Source organism: Marmota marmota, unplaced genomic scaffold, assembly GCF_001458135.2.
Source record: "Marmota marmota marmota unplaced genomic scaffold, marMar, whole genome shotgun sequence".
NCBI classification, from domain to species: Eukaryota; Metazoa; Chordata; class Mammalia; order Rodentia; family Sciuridae; genus Marmota; species Marmota marmota.
Genome location: NW_026000229.1, coordinates 4,633,478 through 4,653,249, shown reverse-complemented (window position 1 = coordinate 4,653,249; position 19,772 = coordinate 4,633,478). Strand labels below are relative to the sequence as shown.

General features: G+C 43.8%; 1 protein-coding gene across 3 annotated transcripts in view; it reads left to right on the top strand.

Annotated features, from left to right (window-relative positions):
• The window catches only part of Tbc1d2b (TBC1 domain family member 2B), a 74,302-nt gene that overhangs the window by 43,823 nt on the left and 10,707 nt on the right, over positions 1–19,772 (top strand). For all 3 annotated transcript variants that reach the window (XM_015480350.2, XM_015480349.2, XM_015480351.2), the window contains 6 exons: positions 1,847–2,076; positions 2,752–3,135; positions 8,077–8,187; positions 9,631–9,824; positions 11,755–12,249; positions 15,523–15,640. In XM_015480350.2, coding sequence (XP_015335836.1) covers positions 1,847–2,076; positions 2,752–3,135; positions 8,077–8,187; positions 9,631–9,824; positions 11,755–12,249; positions 15,523–15,640 — 1,532 coding nt within the window. The remainder of the gene's footprint in view (positions 1–1,846; positions 2,077–2,751; positions 3,136–8,076; positions 8,188–9,630; positions 9,825–11,754; positions 12,250–15,522; positions 15,641–19,772) is intronic.

Sequence of the window (19,772 nt, the reverse complement as noted above, 5' to 3'; positions counted from 1 at the left end):
GAGGAAATTAGATCTTCAAGCTAAGGACATCCCTACCTCTGGATTTTGCTAACTATATTTCTTGGCGCGGAGGGATGATCATTTAACATATGCCTCCATTTCCTGCGTTTCCTCCATGCTGCTAGTCACAGCTAGAGGCTTGCTCAGATTCAGGGTTGACTTAATTTGAACAAAGTACATTTTCTTTGGAGAGGGGGTGCTGTTTACTTGCTGTTGCACCCCCTGTGGAGCCATACCATGTCTGGTCTTTCCTCTGATAATATTTCAGTTGATCTGGGTTTAGGGGTGTTAGTCTGATCCATTTCTAATATCATCCATCAGCCTTTTGCTTAATGATTGTAGCAGCCATTCATAATCTAGATTCACTAAGTAATATTAGTGTTTTAAACAAAATTACAATAAATAATTTTGAAATATTGCCTTATGCTTGATTCAGCATGGGCCAGCAAGAGCAGGAGGCATAATTTTGGGAAATCTTTATGGAAAGACCAAGAATTTACTAAAGATAAACATTTTTTTCTGTCCTCTGGGAAAGGGCATCCATGATTCACTTTGAGAAGGGGGCGTACTCCGTGTTCTGTAGAATCCTGGCATGAAACCCATTGCCCATACGACATGATGCACTTGGCAGCCGGTTGAACACTAGCTGCCCAGTGCATGGCAGTTAGTGAGAATAAATACCCAGGACTCACTGTGACCTGGGAATGCTTCCTGGAAGAAGAGGGATTAGGACTGGGGCTTTGGATCATTGAAAATGAGCACTTTTCCTCTTTTAGTAGAAACCGAGAATGAAACAGAAAGCTTGAATGTAAGCAAGATCAGTGTGACTAGTGCCTTGGGAGTGATGAGAATCTCTCAGCACTGCTGGAGAGGAACTGGCAACAGCTCTCTAAGCTTCTGCCCAGTCCTGCTTCCCTTTGAGGGGGAGCTCCATGAAAGACACTAATGTCTTTGGAATTTGATCTTGCTTGAATCATGAGCATTTCCTGTATCAACTCTAAGAATCAACTCACTAGCTTATTGTCCGTGTTATTTGTAGGAAGTGGACTACCCTTCCTTATCTCCCCCTGCCTTGATTTTAAGCAAACTTTTTGATATTATTGTATCAAAACATAATACGCAGAAAAGCTCCCAAGTTAGAGTTGCTCAATGAATTGTCACAAAGCAAACACACCATGTAACCAGTGCTCCTTAGGTGCTAGCTGCACTGTCTCCCAGGGTCCGCTGTTCTCCCAATTTTAGATAAATCAGCTTTTATAGTGTGTGCCCTTTTGGGTCTCCTATTTGTATTTTGACATGTATCTGACTTTGTATTTGACTTTGTATTTATCTACACTAAAATTTATTTGGATCCCATGATATTTTTTAAATACTCGTTTTTGCTTAAAAGTTGTGGCTTTAAAATATGTGTTTATAATTCTTAAAAACATGCATTTTTTTTTTTTTTTTAGCAAAAAACAGATTAGCAAAAATGGGAAGCCAAGGATCCCTAGCATGTCTTTTTTTTTTTAAGACAGAGTTTCACTAAGTTGGTTAGGGCCTTGTTTCATTCCGAGTCTGGCTTTGAACTTGTAATCTTCCTGCCTCGGTCTCCCAAGCTGCTGGGATTACAGGCATGTGCCACTGTGCCCAGCCAGCCCTAGTATATCTTTTAAAGTTACCACTGGTAGTCTTCTGAGGAGGGATCCAGTGGGGATGTTTTAGATTATTCTATAGAGTTGTGATTATTCCTTAGAATGGTGAGTACAAACTCCCTGGATGGTGATTCATGAGGACACTATTTTATTGTAGTTTCCAAATGGAAGACTTGACCTGCTCTTAAACAAGCAAATTTTATTTTATGTAGGAGTAACTGGCTCAGGATTCCCCTTTGACTTTGGACGTAACCCCTACAAAGGAAAACGCCCTTTGAAAGACATAATTGGATCATACAAAAACCGTCACAGCAGTAGTGACCCTTCCAGCGAGGGCATGTCAGGTGGTGGCATAAGCAAGGCAGCCTCCGAGTTGCAGCTGCAGGTTCAGAGCCAGCAGGAGGAGCTGGAGCAGCTGAGGAAGGACCTGTCCAGTCAGAAGGTAACTGGTCTTCAGACTTCTGTCTTACCCCACATCTGCTGGTCGAGCCCTAGGAGGAAAGCCTGGTTCACAGTCCATCTCCCAGGAGGACTCTTCACCAGAGCTTCGTGTTGCCATGGCACCATGCTGGGCACTGTGCTCTGCCTAGTCTTTGAATTTCCAGGGAGAGGGAAGGTCCCTTTAAAGATGTTGCAGGACAGTGCTCTCTCCACCCTTGCCCAGTTCTGCCCCTGAGGCTGACTCTCTAAACATGGCTTTAGCCCAGAGTTCTTTAACTGTTTAAAGAGTTTCCATGTCCTGTTGAGCAGCGTAGTTTCTTTATGAGCTGATCAAACCTAATTAAACTTAACGGCTCGGCTGTTCAGTGAATCTCAGGGCACAGATTCTCTAATACTGATGAACATTTGCCAGGAACCATTGCTAATTACAGTATGCACTCCATTATTTCCTGTTTCCTATTATTGTTCTCCAGTCACTCTTCATGGAGTAAATATTTTTTTCCTTTCTATTTTTGTGATCTTTCAAGAGGAAGTTCAGTATTAAAGTGTTTCCAGTAAAGTTTCTGCATTTCCTCAAATTCCAGCGATTGCTCCCTGTAGCCTTGTCATGATTTCTGCTTTTCCCCTCTTCCTCTGCTCTCCCTGCCCTTCACCTGATCTTCCTCTCGGCTCAAAGGAGCTGGTTCGGCTGCTCCAGCAGACAGTTCGGTCGTCCCAGTATGACAAGTATTTCACAAGCAGCCGACTCTGTGAGGGGGTCCCTGGGAACATGCTGGAGCTTCTCCATCAGAAGGACGACCAGATTCTGGGACTCAGCAGCCAGCTGGAGCGGTTCACCCTGGAAAAGGAGAGTCTCCAGCAGGAAGTGAGGACACTGAAGAGCAAGGTGGGGGAGCTCAATGAGCAGCTGGGGATGCTGATGGAGACCATCCAGGCCAAGGACGAGGTCATCATCAAGCTCAGCGAGTCTGAGGGCAGCGTGTCTTCTCCCTCTTCCGGGCCCGGCTCCCCCTTGACTGCCCCAGTCAGCAAGGATCAGCTGGAGCTGGACAGGCTGAAAGTAAGAGCAGGGCCTGGGCTCTGATTGCTGGGATGGAGATCCAGAAACCAGTTAGCTTTATCATGTCACTCCACAGGCACTGGCCTCTGTCAGCTAATTTGTTGAGACAGCTGAGCAACTGTGCCCTTTTTTAGGTTGGGGGGGTGGAGGGACAAGTGTAATAGAACTTATAGTCAAGTAATAATAGTTGTTTATTATTATTAATTAATTATTATTATTATTATTACATTGTTTACAGCGCTGAGGATGGAACCTAGTGCCTCCTACATCTAGGCATGTTCTGTACCACTGAGCTCCACCTCCACTCTTGACATTCTAAGGAGCTTCTCTGAAAAATGAAACTTTTGGTCCAACACTATTGCCGTTGCTTCAAGGAGCTAAGACTTCCCTTTCTATTTATTCCACCCATAGGACTTCATTATTCCACAGAACCTATTCATGTACCTTCTGGGTACATGAATACACATATAAACTTAATTTTTACCCACCACAGGACCTAACACAGGCCTGGGCAGGAACATTGTTGCCAATAACTAGTATAGGGCCAGCTGGAGAGGTAGACCTGCTCCAGACAGGCCCAGGAAGTGGCTTGCTCAGGCTCTGCCCAAGGTGGGTGGGTCCTGACACCTAGAAGGGAGGACAGCATGTCTCTCTGGGCTAGCCCTAGGGTAGAAGGCTGGTTCCTAAACAGCAGTGACTCTCCCTAGTCACACCTAGGGTGGTGGCAAGCAAATGAGGTAGGAGGAGCACCAGCTCTTATGGGAGGCAAGGGCAAATCTGCTCCTTATGCCTGCAGAGTAGCTTGGTCCAGAGGAGAGAACTGAGTAGTCCTGCACCACTGTCAGGCCATAGAAAGTGTCACCAAATCTTGCTGCTACTAGTTCTATTCCTGAGACCTTTGTTATAAAGGTTTCAGTTAGACAAATGTCCTGTAGGACACAGGGGAGAGCCCAGGTGACCCCAGGCAATTCTGTAGCTGCCAGCCCCACTTGGCCCCAAAGTGTCTCTCACTCTCTTCTTGCAAATAATTTGGCTTCAAGGATGCTTGCCTGCACAAACAGAGTTTATTCTTGAAGGGCAAAGATTTGTTGCTATCGAGGTTATCACTGAGCATTCACTTCTTGCCTTGCTGTTTCTTTCGTGTACTGACAACAGGTTGAATGGGTGAATGGTGAGCAGGCCAGGGACCTTGAAGACAACTCCAAAATGGAGTTTAAAAACCCTGGAATAATAGTAGCATCACCGGAATGCCTAGATGATCTCCCATAGTGACCACATCTCAGTGACAGCATCCCCTGAATATAGGAGGCCCTGAAGATTTGTTAGTAAAACAACAAAAACAATAAATTATTGTTAGTAAAACAATAAGACAACAAAAAACCCAATATCATTACTTTATACTTATGTACTAGAAAGACAGCCTCTTTAAAACAGAGGCCATGGTTAGTGTTGCCAATAGAAATCAGTTTTGTTTTTATACACAATTGTGATTATCCTTGACCCTGATAGACATCAATCCCATCAATAATATACTTAGATAATAACAGTTGAAATTTACATATTGCAAGCTTGTCTATTTTTGTAGCTTGTAGAGACGGACGCTTGAGCATTGGGTTTCCAAGCTGTGATGGGCCATGCTTGGAGTGGAGGAGTGTGGGGGACAAGTTTTCCCAGGGAGCCAAGCCAGGCATGTGATGTGTGTGCCACACGACTGCTGCGACTCTGCATGGCTCCCTTCGGAGACCACTGACAGGGTTTACCAGAGAGGACTCCCCCTCCCTTTCCTTGTTATAGCATAATGGCTGGGATGGTTCCAAATCAGTTGTGAAATCTTTTTCCCCAACTTTTCTCAATGGTTTTAAAGCATGTGGCTCTAAAATTCCGCAATAGTAAGATTAAGTGGGGACAGTTTACGAAGAGGCAGGATTCTAAGTGGGAGAGTGACACCTGCCTGGGTAAGGACCTACCTCATGTTTCCTGACATAGTTCGGCCCAGGGCCTGTTAGTGCCATTGCCAGGAGCATCTGTCCCCCTGCCATGCAGAAGATATTCACGCCTAATCCACCTCTGCCCTGCAAGGATTGAAAGGACTTGAGAGAGGAGGAGGGAGAGCTTAGAGTATTCATTTCAACATGTGTTTTCTCCTCATCCCGCAGTTCTAGGTTGTGTGGTTGAAGAGGAAGTATCGATTTCTTCTTTGACCCCAAATTTAAAGCACCTAGGTGGGAGAAAAAAAAATATATATATATATATAGCATATATAAATAGCCATTCTTTATTTTTATATATAAACAAGCATAAATGTTTGACATGTGTTTTTATATATTTTTATATTTTTATTTTTAAGATATATTTGTATATCTTCTTATTATTGCTGTTACTAGTCATTTTTCTTATTCTGTTATCAGTGGATATGGCCTATAAAAATTTCTGTCTTTTGGGACTTACTGTTTTCTTTTTCTTTCTTTTTTTTTTTTTTTGTTGTTGTGTATGCTGGGGATTGAACCCAGCTTCTCATGCATGCTAAGTAATCACTCCACTGTTGAGCTACATCCGCAGTCCTTACTAACTTTTATGTGGTCTGACACATGATCATGTCTTATTTCTATAGTATTTTGAGGTAGGGGCAAAATATTGGTCCTAGGATTTTGGCAGCCTAGTGACTTAAGTACAACACAGGGTGTTCTAAGGGTTAAAGGAGGTGGTCCGCGTGAAGCCCAAGTACATAGTGCCTGGCACTTTGTGAGGTTTTAACTGTCAGATGTTATCATTGCTGTGATCATCATTATCATCTTTGTAGAGGAATATCCTTAAAATAAATGTTCTGGATTTACCTAGACTTTAATACAAAGCATAATTTAAAGACATAGATGTGGGGGCCGAGTTTATAGCTCAGTTGGCAGAGTGCTTGCCTTGGATGCACAAGGCCTTGGGTTTAATCCCCAGCACCACACACACAAAAAAAAAAAAAATGAAGAAGGATATAGGTATAGCTCTCACCACCCTACCTCCTATCACTCACTGGGTCTCTGTCCAACATTGCCGAGTGTATTCTTAAGTTGCTGTCCAGTCCACCTGCCTTTGGTTGGCCTACCTTGTGGTAATGTGTTTGTTCACTGCTAAGGTGCTGAGAGAGAGGAGAACACCATGATTCAGGTCAGAAAACAAAATCAATGGGCCTCCTTTTGGGTTTGACATTTGGTGTTTTGAGGACTTGACTTGCTGAGGCTGATCAGGGGTGATGCCTGTCCAAGTGCAGGTGGCAGTCAGGGCTGAGCACACAGGTCAGGAGCCCACCAGGCCAGGCCCTCAGAAGCCTGCTTCCCTACCCAGATGCTTCCTGGATGGACACCTCAGTTCTTATCATCATCTCTCTGGGAGAGAGAGAGGATGAGAATAGCTCCCTGAGAGTTGTGAGGTTTAAATGAGATCAAGAATGTCACACGCTTCACATGGCACTTGTAACTCATACCAGATGCTCCATAAATATCTGAAATTAAAGGGGCTATTGAAACTTTTTCGGTTCTTCTGCGTTTTAGGGGAGAAATTGTATATCCTCAAGGTAGTTTCAAGTTTGGAGGTTGGGGCATGTCTGTGGACATATCCCTGGAGAATAGCAGCTGTCTCCTTCCTGTGATAACACAGGGATCAGTCTTTCTTGACCACCCTGGCCTGCCCTTGGAGCTGCCTTGAACAAACTCTGTTCTGTGACTGAGAGATCAGAAATTCTTCAGGAACCTCATGCACTAACCTGTCAGGTTATAAAAGAGAAATAATTATAAACAGTGGGGGGCAGGGGACACATTTATTAAAGACTGAATTTATAAGGAGCATTTAGAAATCATTGCCTAAAAGGTAGTTCTAATTAATCTCTTTGTCTAGAAGCTTCTTCAGTTCATTGTTTGCTTTTATTATAATGGTCTGAAAGTTTTATAACATTATTTTCATAGCATTTTACATGAAAACTCTTCTCCCCCTTTTTTATTTGTTTTTGGACCTGGCAGAATTTGTCATTGGCTTGTTACATTCTCTTTTTTTTTTTTTAAATAAAGAATTTTTAGTTGTAGATGGGCATAACTTTATTTATTTACTTTTATATGGTGCTAAGGATCAAACCCAGTGCCTCACATGTGCTAGGCAAGTGCTCCACCGCTGAGCTACAGCCCCAGCCCCATTGTTACATTCTCTTAAAGACATAAAGTAAATATGGCAAAAGTAAACAGTTGGTGAACTAGGTGAATGGCATTCTTGGGTTTTGTTTTGTTTGCTTATTTGCTTTGTAGTGCTGGGGACTGAACCTGGCCTTGTGCATGCTAGGCCAGTGCTCTGCCATTGAGCCACAGTCCTGTTCCTGTGGTACTTTTCTTTCATCGTTTCCATAAGTTTGAAATTTTTCAATACGAAAAATAGAGGAGCCTATTTAAGTGGCTTTTCCATTGTAGATTATAGTTCTTCATTATTTAGTGTAATTTTCAGTTAAAGGTTTTTATGCGTTTTTAGTCTTTTTTAAAATAAACTGGATAAGTAAAAATGAGAACCTGCTGAGAATCTGTTTAATTTCTCTAGTTTAAAAAGACAAGATTATAAGTGTTTGCCTTTTTTATACTACCTCAGTGAATATGAATAGATAACATAATTGCATAGGTTTAGGAGATAAGCCTTATTTATCTTGTTTATCTCCTGTCATCAATTGAGAAAAATCATCACCATTAAGGAGCTGTTTTTCTCCCTCCTTGACAGTGCTTAGGCAGGCACTGTTGCTGTCAGGAGGGGGAAAAAGATCAGTCAGAAAGTTCCTATTAAGAGCTTCCAGTTCCTTATAACTTGCTCTAACTTAGTAGAACTATTTGACTGATGAGACAGCAAGATGCTAATTACATAGGATAATTAGACAACATTCAAGCAGTGTGAATTGATGGTCTTTATTTTTTGCCCCAACAGGATAATCTGCAGGGGTACAAAACCCAAAATAAATTTCTAAATAAAGAAATTTTGGAACTCTCAGCTCTACGAAGAAATGCAGAAAGAAGAGAGAGAGATCTGATGGCAAAGGTGGGTCTAGATGAGCATATTCTATTATCTGATGGGAGGGAAAGTTAGGAAACCATTTTTAAGTGGTTGTGCTTTAAAACCATTTCAGCTGCCATGGTTGAAGTGATATGACCACTGGTATCAAAATGTATTTAAAATATATATTGTACATAGATCCATGTACTTTATCTTTGATGAGGCAAAGATAAATGTCCTTAGGCGTAGCTCTCATTCGTATGTATATAATTTTAATGGCATTTTCGGGGGGGGGAGGTTAATATAATCACCAAGATTAATTGAATTTTTTTTAAATATTTATTTTTTAGTTGTAGTTAGACACAATAACTTTATTTCACTTATTTATTTTTATGTGGTGCTGAGGATCAAACCCAGGGTCCCGCACATGCGAGGCGAGCGCTCTACTGCTGAACCACAATCCCAGCCCCTTGAATTTTTTTTTTTTTTTTTAGAGAGAGAGAGAGAATTTTTTTAATATTTATTTTTTAGTTTTCTGCAGACACAACATCTTTATTTGTATGTAGTGCTGAGGATCGAACCCAGGCCGCATGCATGCCAGGCGAGCGCACTACCACTTGAGCCACATCCCCAGCCCCTTAAATTTTGATTTATGCTATTTAGTTCTATATCTTTAAATCAGGGTGTTGAGGATAACTCCATTGTGAACCCACTGACTCTCCACTCAAGACATAATTATGGCTAGAAAGGGCTTTGTCAAGTGTAAAGGGACCACAAAACGTTCTATCATCAAATGAACTATAATCAACTGACACTTGTCCACAGATGTTATATATTTTATGTATGTTTTTGAGCAGACATCAAACATCTTCTCAAACCTTATTCCTGCATCTTTTCGAGGGTGTGTTTGATTTGTCGATCAGGTGGCACATGGGAGCTGGACAAAGGTCACAAAGTCCTTAGATAGTTGCTGTGGCATGGGGTGGCCACTCATGGCCAATGAACATGGTGGCACCAGCTTGACTCAGTAATTGGCAAAGGACCTGGTTTCTGTTATTCGGTCAGCCCTGTGCGGGGGTGAGGCATGTATTAACATCCAGACCTTTGATTGTTAGAACCCCTCTGTGTCAGACCCCTAGAAGGAAGAGGAGGGCCACAATAGGTCTCTTTTTAAAAAAAAATGTTTTTAGTTGTAGGTGGACACAATATTTATTTTGTTTTATTTTTACTTGGTGCTGAGGATCAAACCCAGTGCCTCACACATGCAAGGCAAGTACTCTTCCACTGAGTACAACCCAAGACCCACAGTAGGTTTTTTAAATATGATAGATGGCCTGTGGCATACATTAATTTCTTCTTTGTTACAGTAACAGTCTCTAGTTTATTTCCTAATAGTTTGAGCTGGTCATTATTGATTACTTGAGGTACCTAAGGATTGCTTTTCTCATGTCTCTGTGTGAATGGAGGTAACCCCCACATTCTCTGCAGTATTCTAGCCTGGAAGCCAAGCTCTGCCAGATAGAAAGTAAATACTTGATATTGCTTCAAGAAATGAAGACACCAGTTTGCTCAGAAGAACAGGGGCCTTCCCGGGATGTCATAGCCCAGTTGCTGGAGGATGCTCTGCAGGTTGAGAGTCAAGAGCAGCCAGAGCAAGCATTCATTAAGCCTCATCTTGTCAGGTAAAGGAACTAGAGACTGTTGGGGGTAATGCACCCCATTTCTGAAGTGTCCTTTTTCAGTAGTAGCCACTCACAGGAATGTCTCATTTGATGCTCATGGCAAGTGTTGTTGGGTCAGCAGAACAGATAATATTACCAGTCCCCTCCCAGTAATCAAGTGATAGATCTGGAATCAGCCCAGGTATCCTGCTTCAAGACTTTTTTCTTGTGAACCATGTCAAAGCCCACACCACTTTGGGAGGGGCCAGGTTTCTGTTAGGAACCCTCTCCTGAGACAGTTATACCCACAGACAATTTACAAGCAAAGGGGGACTGGACTTTCTTTATAAGGGGAACCTTTTTTTTTTAATTTTTATGTTGTAGATGGACACAATACCTTTACTATGTTTGTTTATTTTTATGTGGTGCTAGGGATCAAATCCAGTGTCTTACACATGCTAGGCAAGTGCTCTACCACTGAGCTACAACCCGAGCCCAGGGAAAGCTTTTTGGGAAACTTAATTCATTGGTCCAGAACCCACTAAGGATCTGATGCAAGCCATAGACACACTTACCTCCAAAAGTAATTGCAGCACACACACACACACACACACACAATTTTGCACATTCTTTTTGGAAATCACAGAACCTGGAAGTTCATGATGGATCTTGGATTAAGAATCCATTATAACCAATTTTCTGAAAAGTGGAACTTGTGAAATGTTGGAACTTGAAGAAATCTGCACATTCACTTGGGTCCACCCTCTTCTCCTGTTTCACTCTCTGCCACTCAGAGGCAGCAATGTGTTGAGTCTCGCTTACCACAGTCTCCTTCCTGCCTGTCCTCTCTTCTCCCAGATTATCCCCAGGTGAAGCCTTGCTTCCATTTGGCATAATCTTTCCCTCCCCTGAGCTTACGACACCTGCCAGCATTGTTTGGGCTGCACAGATGACAGAAACACGCTGTCAAAATGTGATCGACGTCATTGTTGCAAAACACTTGTTTTGAGGTTGAGGCCCAAGAGAACTGCCTATGCTGCTGTGTGGTGCTGCTCCCTTGGGAGTGATTAACCTCTGCAAGCCTCCAAGCTGTTCTGAAGGAGTGAGGTACTCTTCCCATGTTAGGTAGCCACTGGGTATGTTTTTCACCTACTTCAGAGAACTTCATTGATGAGAGGACCACAGTACTTTATTATGCTCCTAGTGGAGAAAATCTTTGCATTTTTCTTAGTTATTGCATCACTGTTCATAACAATCAAAGTACATGTTCCCAGGTACCCAGGCAAGAGAGTTACTCTAGGTGTAGAATAGAAGGGAGATTCTTGACGTGTGCCGAATGCATGTCTTCAACTCTGCCAAACCCAGTTCCCCAAGTACTTGAATTAGCTTCACACTCAGTGCATGCAAAGCTTTTTTGTTAATTTTCCGTTGCCATCCTAACAAATTACCACAAACTTAGTGACTTAAAACAGCACAGAGGGCTGGCTGTGGCTCAGCAGTAGAATGCTCGCCTACCACATGTGAGGATCTGGGTTCGATCCTCAGCACCACATAAAAATAAATAAATAAAAAATAAAGGTATCGTGTCCAACTACAACTAAAAAATAAATAAATATTTTTTAAAAATAAAGCAGCACAGATTCATTATCTTATAGTTCTATGGGTCAGAAGCCCAACATAGGTCTCACTGGATTAAAGTCGAAGTTTGATCAAGGGCTGCATTCCTTTCTGAGTGTTCTAGGGAATAGTTCATTTCCTTGCTCACTCAAGATGTTGGTAGAATACAGTTCCCTTGAAGCTGCAAGACTAGTCCCTGTTACTTTTTTGGCTGTCAGCTATGGCAGTTCCCAGCTTCTAGAGGCCACCTATATTCCTTATGATTTATATAATAATTCTAGAGGCCACCTATATTCCATATAATTTTCATTTTCCCATTTGTTTTTTTCAACAGCGAGTATGATATTTATGGGTTCAGGACTGTCCCTGATGATGACGAGGAAGAGAAATTGGTCGCCAAAGTCCGTGCATTGGACCTGAAAACTCTCTACCTCACAGAAAACCAGGAAGTTTCCACTGGGGTCAAGTGGGAAAACTATTTTGCAAGCACAATGAACAGAGAGATGATGTGCTCTCCCGAATTAAAAAACTTGATTCGTGCAGGCATTCCCCACGAGCACCGTTCCAAGGTGTGGAAGTGGTGTGTGGACCTTCACACAAGGAAGTTCAAGGACAGTGCTGAGCCAGGCTACTTCCAGACCTTGCTTCAAAAAGCACTGGAGAAACAGAACCCAGCCTCCAAGCAGATAGAGCTAGACCTGCTGCGAACTCTGCCCAACAACAAACATTACTCCTGCCCCACCTCTGAAGGCATACAGAAGCTACGGAACGTCCTCCTCGCCTTCTCCTGGCGGAATCCAGATATCGGCTACTGCCAAGGTCTAAACAGGTGAGTGTCAGCCACAGAAAGTTCCTGTTTGCCATTTATAGAACTTCTTGGCACCAGACACTGCCTGGCAGCTCCCTACCTCCTGGTTGGCCAAGAAAAGCCAGTATTTTAAGGGAAAAGTAATTGCAGCAAGCTAGTTTTATGGTACAATATCCCTAGTTCTAGAATAACTGAGGGAAATAGACATACTTCCAGAAAGCATCAAAAAATACAAAAGTTGGTAGCTAGGCATGGAGGAGCATGCCTATAATTTCAACCACTTAGGAAGCAGGAGAATCGTAAGTTTGAGGCCAGCTTTAGCAACTTAGAGAGACCTTGTCTTGAAAATAAAAAGGCCTGAGACATCCCAGTGGTAGAAGCTATGCTTAGCATGCAAGAGGCCAGGTTCAATCCTCAGCACTAAAAAGAAAGGGGGGCAAAGAATATGAAAGTCAAATGTACTTGAAACAGCCTGGGATCTCATTTTTGTTTTTTCCTTGTTAATCTCTTCACTTGTGGGTTTTGATCAGAAGAGTTTGATTTCATTAGTTGATAATGCATGCAGTAAAAAATCTTGATCACTCCTTATTTATACAGCGTCCTTGTGATTAAGAAATTGCTCCAAACTGTTCGTCAGCAGATTGAAATTTAGCTCACAAAGGACCTAGACTTGCTTTCTTTTAGTCTAGAATCTCTCTGTAGGTCTTGCATACTTCCCTGCTTTCATAAGCAAAGGACATGGAAAGCCTCTCACCTTGTTTTAGAGATCTAGGCTCCTCATCCCAAGCCATGCTTTGGGAGGTGCTGAGGTCTGCTCTCCACAAAAGCTCCACAAAGCTCCTCCCAGCTCTGAAGGTTCAGTGCTGGTGACTGCTTCTTACCATCTGATCTCATCTGGCTGATACCCTTTCTGCTACTTCTGCTTCCTGCTGTCATTGCAGTAGTGTGTTTATATTCCTGTCTGGGTAGTGATAGAACTAACCAAGCTTCCCAGGAAGATAAAATAAGAATGAAGGTGATGTGTGCATTCTACTATCATATACAACCAATTAGAACAAAAAAAAAATTTTTTTTAAGTGCTCTGTGTGTGTATTTGAGGAATTTTCCTGTAAGGCAAGTGCATGAGTTAGAGTTTTGAATGCTGGTTTTGAGGCCTTTTAGCTCCTGATCCTTGCCAGTGCCAACCTTCAGTTGGGGCTGGGGATGTCCCTCAGTAGTGGAGCCCATACTTGGCATGCATGAGGCCCAGGTTCAGTCTTTACCACCAAAAGAACAAACAAAAAACATGAAAATGAAATTCACTTGAAACAGCTCAGAGTCTTGTTCTTCCTTGTTGATCTCTTCACCCTTGGGTTTTGATCAGAAGAGTTTAATTTCATTAGTCGATAATGAATGGAGTGAAAATTCTTGGTCCCTCATTTATATAAGCTATTTGCATGAAAGTATTGCAAAAAAGATTTTTAAACTGGACCACTACTTGATGAAGACCTAAATGAAGCCAAGTGCTAATAAAACAATCTTGTTTTACTTAAAACCAGAGTTCACATTATATACTTAATACTCAGTCTAAAACTTCCTGGTAGCTGAAAGCTTCTGAAACCAAAGGATCCCAGAGAGGACTTGAGTGTTCCTGTTTATCTAGCGTTGTCATTGATTTTTCCCAAACATAAGTGATGCTTCCAGGTAATCAAAGCTTTCTCTGTGCACCTCTTTGTTAGAGCCTCTGAACTTAAACTGTTTCATTGGAATTTTTTCTTCAAAATGCTTGGTATGTGTCCACGCCTTTCTGAGTCCTCAGACTTTCAGTAGGAAAACTTTAGTTTATTCTAGATAATTCAAACCTCTCATCTTTACATCAGTTAATTTGAGCGTTCTGATTTCCGAATCTTTACCCCCTGTGCTGGCATCCTTACATCTTCAGATCCTGTGGGTTTGGTTTCTGTGCTTTTGTGAACTGTTTTTCTCTTCCTCCATCTCCCAGTTGTCACCTTTCCAACCTCCATTTCCTTCATGACATCCCCTTTTCACCCAGCCTAGATCTTTATTTTTTTCTTTTAATTTGAGATGATTTTTAGTTTTATCTAAGAGGAAAAGAAAAAGCAATTGGGGTGATGGTGCCAGTGGTTGAACCCAGGGTGCTTAACCACTGAGCCATATCCCCAGCCTATTATTATTATTATTATTGTTGTTGTTGTTGTTGTTGTTGTAGTAGTAAATGGACAGAATGCCCTTATTTATTTTTTATGAGGATTAAACCCAGTGCCTCACACATGCTAGGTAAGTGCTCTGCCGCTGAGCGACAGCCTTTTGTTTTTATTTTTTATTTTGAGACAGGGTCTCCACTAAGTTGCTTAGGGCTGCTCACTAAGTTGCTGAGGCTGCCTTTGAACTTGCAATCCTCTTGCCTCAGCCTTTCAAGTTGATAGGATTATAGGTGTGTGCCACCATGCTCAGCTGGAAAAAGCAAATTTTGATAAAGGGTTTCAAGGTTTTTGGGTGATGCACATAAACTCATATCATAGGCAGAAGTTTTTGGATTTCAGCTGAGTAGAGAGGGGCTTTTCTCTTGCCTCTTCCCCAAATGCCCACTTGGAGCCAGACCTAGGATTACCAGAAAGTGACAAGGTATAAATAGCTGGATCCAGGTTTCTGTTGCACCCATCTGCAGCCTTGACTGCAGTTCCCTTAGAAAGCCCCTCACCAGGGTTCCTTTGTCTGCCCCCTTATTCCTCCAGAGTAGAAGCAAAATGAATGGAATCAGGAAAGTTGTTTTTAAAGCATTGTGTACTCTTTGTTACTTACATTCACATCTTTTTTTTATTATTTCATAAAAGGATTAGTTGGAACTTTGAACAATGGACTCAAAGAATTAGCTGTGTTAGCGAAATCTTACAATGAAAATATTTCCTTATATGAGGATGGTCAATTATTAGGAAACAATTTCATCTTTGAACAGAAACCAGATGAAAGGGTGAGGGGAATATAGCCTTGCTTCTCAAATCTTAAGAACTGCCTCACTTCTCAGGAACACTTAATTTTTTAAATTTATTTTTTAGTTATAGGGAGACACAATATTTTTATTTAATTTTTATGTGGTGCTGAGGATCGGGCCCAGGGCCTTATGCATGCTAGGCGAGTGCTTTACCTCTGAGCCATAAGCCCAGCATCTTAATTATTGTTCTTTATTGGATAACTAAAAATGGTAGTAGCCTTGAGAGAGAAAATGCTTCAGCAGACGACTCGGTGAAGACTGTGGCAAGGACCTGGCACTGATCTCACTCCTGTTTGTTGTAGGTTGGTGGCAGTGGCTCTCCTGTACCTGGAGCAAGAAGATGCTTTCTGGTGTCTGGTTACCATTGTGGAAGTTTTCATGCCTCGAGACTATTACACAAAGACTCTTTTAGGATCCCAGGTACTTTTTAAAATACTGTACTTCAGTCAGTCACCAACTTGTAGAATTATCACTGATACCCACTTTAAACCCCCATGGGGGGAAGCTTTGCATACATGACCTCAGCGACTGATCCCTGAAGGAGGCAGGTCACATCTCAGAGCCTGGACTGAGTGGTTGTGAGTGGGGCTGGGCTGGCTCCTTCAGGTCACTGGAAGCTGACAGAGAGTTGTCCTGCGGGCCTGATGTTATGTTCACTGTCCTGTGCTCTCTCCCCTGGGCACAGCAAGCCAAGTCTGATCAGGTGCTGGAGGAGCCCATTGTGGTAACTTATGTCCTCCAAGATGTAGATGCCGAGGAAGGATTAAACATTCCAGAAGCTTCTGTGGGGCAAGACCTGTGAAGGACAAGGAGCAATGCTAGGAAAAGCTGGGAGAACCTCCAGCCCAGGGGAAGGAAGGAGGATCAAGGAGGAAGAGTCCCAGATGACATTGTGATCCTGTGCCAGTGGGGTGGCTCAAGCCAACCTCGGCTGTTAGAGGCAGTATGGAGTGGGCTGCATTAGTGGCCCCGCCATGCTCACTGGCTGGCTTCTGGGAATGAGTGCAGTGACCGCTGCAGTAGGGACCAGCAGTCACTTCCCACAGCAGATCTGAGGAGCGCATACCGGGCCCTCCACATCTGGATTCGGACACCAAGGGCCAGGCCAGGATATTATGGGCTTTTGTCTCTGCCTGGGTAATGTCCTGCTTTGTGGCTCAGGGCATCTCTTCCCCCAGCCCTTCACTCAAATGTCCCACCTTTGGCCCCTCCTGTCTCTTGGTCACAACTGCACCCATGTCTATGCCTGCTTTGTGGCATGGTTCCTCTCAGTGTGTGCCCAAGCCTGGCCTGCCTGCTCACAGAGGCTCTCCTCACCCTTCTCCAGGATGTTGCAGGGCTGGTCCTACAGGCAGGCGGGAGGCACTGGTAGGAAGCTAGAGGATGGCAGGGGGCTGTGGAAGGGATTTCTCCCCCATCATGAGTGCTGCCTCTGTTTGTAGCTTTTTCTCCTCTGGCCCCAGCTATCTGTTAGGTCCTCCATGCAGAGCAGTGACCTTACCTGATCCCTCTATTGCTCTAGCCCAGGGATGTTCCTCCTCTTGCTGACCTCTGGACTGTCTCACTGTTGGCCACTTGGCCTCAGCTTTTCTGTGACTGATGTGATCAGCTCCTAGAATAAAATTCCCTGTAACAAATAATTAGATTTTTGTTTTTCTGGTTGGACCCTGATTGAGTTTTGCTTTGTATTTGTGTCTCTACCTTTGGAGAAAGAGCCTCATTATTGCCTCTAGTTACCACCTGACCTACCCATCCTTCTAGTTTCCCAAGCCAGAAACAAGCCATCCTGCTCCCTGTAACCCTGTGGTTACCATTTCTGTTGCTGCCTCCTGCATGGCAGCTCACATGTGTTCTCCCTTTTTGCCCGCCTCTCCACTGGCAGGTGCATCCTCTCTTCTACATCCCTGCAGTTGCCTCCTCTCTCCCACAGATTGAGTTGTGTCTTTCCCCTTGGGGCCCTCATCCTCTCAGGGTCCAGCACCTGGACCCTCCTTCCATGCTCTAGCCCCTACCTGCCCACTGAGCTGCTGGAGGCAGCATTCCCTGTAATGACAGGACACTTGCTCTGTGGTCTGGCCCTGCCCTCTGTGCTTCTTATATGTGATTGCTCTACCTAGAACACCACTCTCTGCTCACTCCCTAGAAAGCTCCTGCTCAGCCCAGCACACACACTGTCTCCTCTCCAGTGCTGTTCTGCCTTCCCAAGCTGTCATCAGAGCCCCACTTTGGTTCCCACTTCCCTGACACAGGCATCTGTGACAGCAGTTACCTAACTGGATTGTCCTTGCTGGCCTGATGGTCTCCTAGCTCGTTTAGAGGCCTCAGTTCACCTGCCTCTGCCCACTTCCTCCTACAGCATCCTGGGAGAATGGTGAGAGGTGCTGAGCTCTGGCATTCCTGGGGGATGAGTTTTCCCACAGCTGCCTCCTCCAGGTCCCTGTTCCAGCTTCATGGATGTCATTGATGGACTCCAGGAGACACTCACCTGGTCTCCCTGTAATCACTTCACTTGCTAATTAACCAAAAGCTCTGCTTCTGTCGCTTGAGTTTGTAAACAAGGACATGAACAGCAGTAGGAAGAGGTAGGAGTCACAGTCAGGTGGGATGAGGAGATCAGTAAAGAAAGTGTTATTTATTCACAGCAACTAAAGACTAATAGTTTTGGATTGTGTGTGTGTGTGTGTGTGTGTGTGTGTGTGTTGCCGGGGATCAAACTCAGGGTTTCATGCATGCCTGGCAAATGCTCTACAACTGAGCCACATCCCCAGCCCTAGAGCTAATAGCTTTAAAGGTTCAAATTTAAGATCACATGTTACTCAGTGTTTGAGAATAAGAGAAATGAAGCATTATTAATCTCTCCTACTCCACTAAGGTGTGGTCAAGCGCATTAGTTAGGAGTGTGCGCTGGGTGTGGGGGGGTCACCCGTCAGAACCAGGCCTCCCTCCTGTGAGCTGTGGAGCTTGGCCACATCACTTAACAACTCTGTACTTCAGTTTCTCCATCTGTGAGAGGAGGGTAATACCTTTTCATAGATAGTTTGAGGTAGACTTCAGATGATACATTTAAGGAGTTTAATGTCACGCTCAGTACATTGTAAAAACTCAATAGAAGCTATTAATACTGTTACTGTAGGTAAAAAGGGAAGACCTACTTTAAGTGTGTAGATTTAAGATAAAACTTGCATCAGATATTCATAAATTCCCCCACCCCCCGAGTTCCGCACTGGCTATACAAGTAATAGATGCTTATAAAGAGAAGTTAGGTAATACAGAAAGATAAAAAGAAGAAAATTAAAACCACCTGTTATCACTAACTAGGGACCACAGTTACCCTTGTGATATATTTCCTTTTTCCTTCCCTTAGTTGAATATTCAAGTTCACATTAAGGCATGGCCAGTTCACATTAAGGCATGAGCATTTTCCTGCGTCATTGTGTACTTTCTAGTCTTCATGTTGGTGCCAATAATAGTCCACCAGGCAGACGTGTATCGTGTATTTAATCATCGTAGGCTAAGGGTGGGCTTCGTGTAAGGCTTCTCTTAAAATGGGGAGAGGCTGGTGTGTGCCGCCAGCCGTCAACGCTGTGCTTTAGGAATTGCTGCCCAGCTGCCTCCCTGACAGAAAGCATTGCCGAGCCCCCTGCCCACTGCTGCTGCAGCCAGCTGCTTGCCAGCTTTCCATGTTTTTGCCATCCTTGAGGGACATGTTGTGTGCCAGGTCCTCACTAGGCACTGAAGACACAGAGATGAATGATACAGTCATTCCACATCTTCCTGTGCTCAGTGGGGGAGGGTGCTAAAGCATAGGCCTGGGCAAGCATTCCCTGGCAGCCTGCTCTGCACCCAGCCCTCTGCCAGCCACCTAGCCATAAGTGAGGCAAATCTGTCACCCAGCTGGGAGAAGAGAAGTTTATGAGGATCTCCCACTCGGAGGCCAGCTACATGTCCTCTCTGATGTCTTCAGCAGCCCCAGCCAGGCACAGTGAATCCTGGTATCATCACTTGGTCTCATGGTCATCTGTCCTCCTCCCTTGTCATTTTACAGCTCCTTCAGAGCAACAGCTGGTCCCTATTGCCAGGGCCTTGAAGTGTGGACGAATGTGTTGTAATTGCTTGAACATCAAGAGATGGCATTACTCAGGGGTTGGAGTTGTGGCTCAGTGGTAGAGTGCTTGCCTAGCATGCTCAAGGCACTGGGTTCGATCCTCAGCACCACATAAATGTAAAATAAAGATATTGTGTCCACCTAAAAAAAAAAAACTTAAAAATAAGGCCAGGCTTCCTGTGGAGCCTCAGTCTGAGGTCTCAGGTGTCCTGGGGCATGATGTGCAGTCTCCCCAGCCTAGCCCTTGTTCCTGTGTTGTGGCCTGGGGGACCACACCTCTGTCCTCTCCATGCCTTGGGTCAGAAGCCAGGTTATTCTGAGCACCCCCTTTCCCTTTCTCTCACAGCAAAAAGTGTTCTAAGTTGTACAGATTTTACCTCCACAGAGTTGTTAATCTCTCTCTCTCTATTCCACTGCCCTCCTCTGGTTTGGATTTTCGTCACCTGG